Source organism: Antechinus flavipes, chromosome 4 (genome assembly GCF_016432865.1).
Source record: "Antechinus flavipes isolate AdamAnt ecotype Samford, QLD, Australia chromosome 4, AdamAnt_v2, whole genome shotgun sequence".
Taxonomy (NCBI): Eukaryota; Metazoa; Chordata; class Mammalia; order Dasyuromorphia; family Dasyuridae; genus Antechinus; species Antechinus flavipes.
The window spans coordinates 460,468,346-460,475,814 of NC_067401.1; the positions used below are offsets into that span (position 1 = coordinate 460,468,346).

Sequence of the window (7,469 nt, forward strand, 5' to 3'; positions counted from 1 at the left end):
CAGAATTATGCCTAAAGGGCCATCAAACTGTGCATTCCCTTTGACCCAGCAATGTTTCTATTAAAGAGATCTTAGAGGAAGGAAAGGGACCCATGTGTGCACAAATATTTGTGACAGCCCTTTTTGTAGTGGCCAGAAATTGGAAACTGAGTGGATGCCCATCCGATGGGGAATGGCTGAATAAGTTATGGTCTATGAGTATTATGGATTATTATTGTTCTGTAAGAAATGACCAGCAGGATGATTTCAGAGAGGCTTGGAGAGACTTACAGGAACTGATGCTGAGGGAAGTGTGAAGAACCAGGAGATCATTGTACACGGCAACATCAATATTATATGACAATTCTGATGGACATGGCTCTTTTCAACAATGAGGTGATTGAAGCGAATTCCAATGATTTTGTGATGAAGAGAGCCATCTACACCCAAAGAGAGGTTGTGGGAACTGAGTGTGGACCACAACATAACATTCTCACTCTTTTTGTTGTTGTTCACTTATATTTTGTTTTCTTACTCATTTACTTTCTTTTTTTTTTTTGAACTTATTTTTTCTTGTGCAGCAAGAGAATTGTATAAATATGTTTATACATATTGGATTAAACATATATTTTAACATGTTTAACATATATTGGATTCCTTGCCATCTAGGAGAAGGGATGGGGGAAAAGAGTGGAAAATCTGAAACACAGCTATGCAAGGTTCAGTGTTGTCAAATTATCCACACATATGTTTTGAAATCAAAAGCTTTATATAAAAAAAGAAAATGCTCTTTGGCAAGCAGAGATCATCAGTAATAATTGTAGGATGCCATGTCCATTTCTGGGTCTCCCAGTTTTTGTATATCCTGGAGGTTTGATATTCAAAGGTTTGAAGAACTCAATATAATATCATCCACAGGCAGAAATGAGCATGTGGAAGATTCAAGTTTCTTGGACATTGTAGAGTCTCCTAAATGAGATCCCTACCACTAAAAATGGCTAGGCCCAATTATGACTATAGGAAAAAAAAAGAAAAATCTATTATGAAAGTGGATGGATGGTCTCTGGAGCTTAACAGGGAGTACGTGTATCTTGGCTCTCCATGTTACCTGGACAATGGACAAGATCCTCAGTGGAGGAATGGAGTGGACTGAATGGGCTTTGAGAAATTACATAGTTTTTTTTTAATGATCCCAAAGAAAGACCCATAAATCAATATTCCTCAGGTGTCATTGGATGGTCTCAAATCATGGAATGCCATAGTACTGAGAACTGCTCAGAGGCCAAAGGAGAGGTTCGTAGTGGCCATGGGCAAACACTTATTGTAAATGATGAATTAACAAAGAAGACTTAGAAAGAGGTTCATCCCACTTTCTCCATCTCTCATTAATGGAAGCATGGGAAAGAGGTAGAGAAGTCTGTATATACATATGGAAGGGAGGGGAGTATCAGGTTATAGAACATTGCATTTATTTTTAGATTTCTCAGTGAGTGAATAAAACATTTAAATTCTGCTTCAAACAGTAGTAGTGTGATCCTGAGCAAGTTACTTTAATCTCTCAGCCTCAATTTCCTCCTCTCTAGCATGGAGATAATAAGCATATCTATCTCCTAGGATTGTAAGGATCAAAGGAGATAATATATGTAAGGCGTTTTTCAAATTTTTAAGACCTTTATAAATTATAGCTATTATCATTTTGTTGATTTATTGATTGGTACGCCTGGATTTTTCTCTCTTCTCTTTTTTCTTTAAAAAACTTCTTTATTAGAAGGGAAAGGGACCTGTATGTGCCAAAATGTTTGTGGCAGCCCTGTTTGCAGTGGCTAGAAGCTGGAACATGAATGGATGCCCATCAATTGGAGAATGGTTGAGTAAATTGTGGTATATGAATGTGGAATATGAATATGGAATATTATTGTTCTGTAAGGAATGACCAACAGGATGAATACAGAGAGGCTGGCGAGACTTACAGGAACTGATGCTAAGTGAAATGAGCAGAACCAGGAGATCATTATATACCTCAACAATGATACTATATGAGGATGTATTCTGATGGAAGTGGATTTCTGGATCTAACTCAGTTTCAATTGATCAAGGATGGACAGAAGCAGCTACATCCAAAGAAAGAACACTGGGAAATGAATGTAAACTGTTTGCATTTTTGTTTTTCTTCCCGGGTTATTTATATCTTCTGAATCCAATTCTCCCTGTGAAACAAGAAAACTGTTCAGTTCTGCACACATATATTGCATCTAGGATATACTGTAATCTATTTAACATGTAAAGGACTGCTTGCCATCTGGGGGAGAGGATGGAGGGAGGGAGGGGAAAAGTCAGAACAAAACCGAGTGCAAGGGATAATGCTGTAAAAAATTACCCTGGCATGGGTTCTGTCAATAAAAAGTTATTTTTAAAAAACTCTTTATTATATGAGAGAATGAGGAAGAGGGAGGGAAAAAGGATAAGGGAAGGAAACTCTAGGTTATGTAAAAACCACAGATAAGAATTAAAAAGTGCATTTGACAGGGAAAAAAGATGAGCTAGCCATGTAAAATGGTCAGTAAAAATTGAGGGTTATGGTCAGCCAGCCTTGTTGTATGTTGGTATCTACTCATCATCTGCAAGATATGAGAAAGATTAGAATTTATGGGAGGAAAGACATGAAAACTGGCTGGAAGAAAGTTGCATGGACTGGGCAAGCATGGATGGAAGCAATTTCATCATTGCAGGAAATACCCACATCCATGAGACCACTGATCAGTGGAATACTGGAACACCTCAGACACCTTGAAACTTGAAAGAAGATAAGAATTTGGAGAAGTAGGCAGGAAAAGGGAATGAATGTTAATCATGGGCCAATGCACCGAGCGGGACATGGGATGTTGAGGCTGGTGAAAAGCTAGTCATCCAACAGAAAGAAGAAAAACATGACATAAATCTGGAAAGGTAGATGAGTGTTGGATTATAACCTTGAATGCCAGGCTGAGGAATTTTTATTTTTCTCTGAAAGCAAGAGGAACAGTAGGAAACCACCAAAATAGTGGGGAATACAACAACCAGTTGCTCAATGATCTGGAGCTCTCCAGAGCTCCCATAGCATTGATTAACTTGACTTATGACCCACTTAAATGCTTCATTATGTTATATCCATCTAATTTTGGTTCAATCTCAAAAATTATGAAGGACACTTCCTTGTTGGCTTGAGTAGCAGTTCTCAACTTTTTGGCATATAGAACTCTTTACACTCTCATGAAGGAACTTAAAAATTATTGAAGAGATCTTATATTTTATCTCTGGCTATTTATTATTTTAGAAATTTAGATTTCTTCTTATTATGAAATTATTTTAGCCTTGCAGAACTCTGGAAAGGATCTCAAGGATGTCCAGGGGTTATGGGACCTTATGTTGAGAACTACTGAATGGTGAAAGGTCTTGGACCAGGCTTTGGGATCATTGATTAGAAAAACTGAGCCTGTTTGGCCTTGAGAAACGAAAACTTTCGGGCAACATGATGATTGTCCTTCAAATACTTGAATGGTTGTCTTAAAGAGGAGAAATTTCACTTGGTTTGATTGGTTTCAGAGGGTAAAATTAGGGATAATGAGGATAAGTTGCATGATAGAGAGATAAAGACTTTGGGTCACGTGGAAGACTGGACTATTTTCTGACTTTCATGATCCCCCCAAAATAGAAATTATATATAAGATACAAAGCAATCTTCAGCTGTTGCCGTGGCTTAGGGCTCCATGAGCCCAAATGAAGTAATCACTCACTCAGCATCCATTTCCCTTTCATCCATCATGTTCCCAACAGCAAGGCTGCACAAGCCCACCCCAGGAGCTTCCAACAGAAATGGAATCCCTGACCTTCCTACCCACTCCAGACTTCCACCTGGGCCCATGGAGATCCAAATTCCAAATGGCAGAAACTTGCCCAAGATTCCATATGCAATAGAACAGAGGGGGCAGGATATGTACATGACTAATAGGAAGAGTCCGGGGTCTTTCTGCTCCTGCTCTCCCCACTCAGAAACATCTGAGGTAAAGACCAAGGCTCGGGAACCATAAATTGCAGAGAGTAGAAGGTGGCTGACAATGTGAGAAAACCACCTTTAGAGAGGAGAGTCAGAAAGGGAGCAACAGGGGAAATTAAAGAAAAAGACTGAAATTACTAAAGATTTCAGGAAGAAGAAAATTATAAACCATGAGCACAATCAAACCAGACAAATACGGATGTGTGTGTGTGTACAATAACACAAATGAAAATTAATCAACACCCAGACAGAAGATTCTGTCGATTCACAGGAAAGAATGCCATCACACAGGATTCATCTGAATGGTTTAAAAAGAAAAAGGAACTGAAAAAGAGGAATTTGTGGAAAAAAAAGCTCACTTTACACTCAGAAATAATTGGCAGGATACAAGACTTAGAATCCACAGAAGAAGTGTTACCACGAAAAAAGAGGGAATAACTGATAATTAAAATATGCTGGAGAGAAGGACACTCTTGAAAAGTAGATATTCCTTTTAAAGTTCATTTTAAGGCAAAATGTCCTAATGATTAGAACAGTAGAAGAGAAGAATAGATTTTTTTTTTGCTGGAGCAAAGGTTCATAAGTAAGGGGGATTTCAGAGGGGAGTATTGTTCTTAAAAATGTGGGGCTTGAATTGAGATTCTATCATTCTGTAATTCTGATGCCAAATTTAACACTAATTAAAATAAAAGACCTTGATATTTATGCAGTATTTGACAAATATCACATCTGAGCCTCGAATAATATGATTGACAATTTAAATATGATGATCTCCATTTTACACACAGGGAAACCGAGGCTCAGTAATTAAATAATTTGTCAATGGTCACACAGTTAATAGGAATCTGAGACAAGATCTGAACCCTGATCTCCCTGGCTCTGAGCCCAACACGCTATCAATTAGTGTATGTTGAAAGCAATTTATAATACCTTTTGAAAGAAACTGCTGCCTCCATATTATTTCTAATATTTTCATTGCATAAGTTAAGGCTACCTGTGTAACTTACCTTCTTTTGCTGAGAGATTTGAGTATCCTCTTATTATGTTTGATATATCCCACCTTCCTATTTTTCATTACTTCAAACATCTTAACAAAATACTTCCTTCTTACCTCCTTTTCTCTGAAGTATTGATCCATCCTCCTTAAAATGGCTCATTGTATCTATGTGGTCTTGATAAAGAGCCATCCATGGACCTGTACTTGAGCCCCAACTTTGCTTAGATATTCCTTGTCCTTCTTAGGGCTGACCATCTTCCACTTTGTTAGTAAATCAGATGGCCATGGGCCATGGCTAAGTCCATCCCTGTTACCTTTGGAGGAGAAATACAACTCTTCCTTCAGTTAAAAATGATGACCACTATCACCCTGTGATGTCATAAGCAATAGCCATTGCTGTGACAACATCCTGTGGTAAATCACACAGCTGGACTCAGGGAATAACATCTGTCATGCCCTTCCCATAATAGAGCATTTTTTTTTTCATTTTACTGAAATCATTTTTCATTTTATCGGGTAGAGAGCTGTTCTTTTATAAAATGACCTGGCTGATTTAGGAAACTATAACTCGCTATCAGAAAACTGTAATTTCTCTGCCCAGACTTGTAATATTTTGGCCAAAATTTCTATCTGATCCTACTCTAAGAAAGGCACAATGATCAGAACATAAGAGATGTCTTCTGCTCTGGATGGACCACACCTAGAGTACGGTGCTCGGTTCTTGCGTTGTGTTCTGGGAATGGTGAGTAAGCCAATATGTCTGAACTTGTAGCATATAGAGGAGAATAATATGTAAGAAAAGAAAGATAATGACCCTTCACGTGTGTTGGAAGCTTTAAAAACAAAAGAGTTTACATCTTTGATCCTTACCTTAATAAGAATTTATTAAAAGGTATGTATGTGTATATGTGACAGACAGACGTGATTAGATCCACGGTTCTGTCATTCCTCTGATTCCATGATACTGAAATATTCTCTTTTCTACAAGTCTTGAGGCCTCATTCCATCTCCAAAAGAGATTGTAAAGTGTTTCAGGGTATGGTCTATCTCTTGTATCCTATCTTTGCATCCCCATCATTTAGCACAGCATCTTGCACATAGTAAGTACTTGATAGATATGTCGGTTCGATTTGAGATAAATAGGAATGGGAATAGGAATGCCAGTAAGTCCCCATGAATTTTTATTCTCATACTCTTGGTGCTTTAATGTGTTGAGTAAGATCAGACTTGAATTTAGATCAGAATAAGATTTTTCTTTTTAAGAAAAATAAATTGAAGGAATTAGAGTAGGTAATGAAGAAGTAAAACTATCACTCTTTGCAGATGATATGATGATATACTTAGAGAATCCTCGAGAATCAACTATAAAGTTGCAGGATATAAAATAAACTCACATACATTTTGGTATTTCTGTATGTTACTAACATAGTTCAGCAAGAGATAGAAAGAGAAATCCCATTTAAAAATAACTATGGACAACATAAAATATCTGGGAATCTACCTACCAAGACAAAGCCAGACCTATATGAACACAATAACAAACTACTTTTCACACAAAGTTACATCTGAACGATTGGGAAAATATCTATTGCTCATGAGTAGACCAAGCTAATATAATAAAAATGGCAATTCTCCCTAATTTAATCTATTATTTGGTGCCAATTAAATTGCCAAAAATATTTTATGAAGCTAAAAATAAAATAACAAAATACATCTGGGAGAAGAAAAGTTCAAAAATATCAAAGAAATTAATGCAAAAATGCAAACGAAGGTGGCCTAGCTGTACCAGACTTAAAACAATATTATAAAGTGGCAGTCATCAAAACTATTTGGTAATAGTTAAGAAATAAGAGTAGTGGATAAGTGGAATAGTTTAGGTACACAAGACACAATAGTTGATGATTACAACTTCTGCGATAAAACTTTACTATTTGACAAAAATTGTTGGAAAAATTGTAAAATAGTATGGCAAAAACTAGGTATTGACCAAATTTTAGACACCCCATACATAGATAAGGTCAAAATAGGTTCATGATTTAGATATAAAGATATCTATAAAGATAGATAGTAAACGGGTCAAATCAGTAAAGAAGGGAGGAAGTTATGGCCAAAGAAGAACTAGAAAACATTAATGAAATGCAAAATGGATAATTTTGATTACATTAAATTAAAAAAAGGTTTTGCACAAACAAAACTAGTGCAACCAAGATTAGAAGAGAAGCAGAAACAATTTTTACAGCCGGTTTCTGTGATAAAGGCCTCATTTCTAAAACATAGAAAAGTGAGCCAAATTTATAAGAATAAAAGTCATTCTACAATTCATAAATAGACAAAAATATGAACAGAGAGTTTTTAAATGAAGAAATTAAAGTCATTTCTAGTCATATCAAAAATGGTCAGAATCATTTTGGATTAGAAAAATACAAATTAAGACAACTCCGAGATATTATCTCATACTAA

At 36.4% G+C, this 7,469-nt stretch overlaps 1 protein-coding gene across 5 annotated transcripts in view; it reads right to left on the reverse strand.

The window, feature by feature from the left end:
• The window catches only part of SGIP1 (SH3GL interacting endocytic adaptor 1), a 278,616-nt gene extending 273,282 nt beyond the window's left edge, over window positions 1-5,334 (reverse strand). For all 5 annotated transcript variants that reach the window (XM_051999484.1, XM_051999486.1, XM_051999483.1 and 2 more), the window contains exon 1: window positions 5,124-5,334. In XM_051999484.1, coding sequence (XP_051855444.1) covers window positions 5,124-5,199 — 76 coding nt within the window. In that variant the 5' untranslated portion in view covers window positions 5,200-5,334. The remainder of the gene's footprint in view (window positions 1-5,123) is intronic.
• Window positions 5,335-7,469: the final 2,135 nt, after the last annotated feature.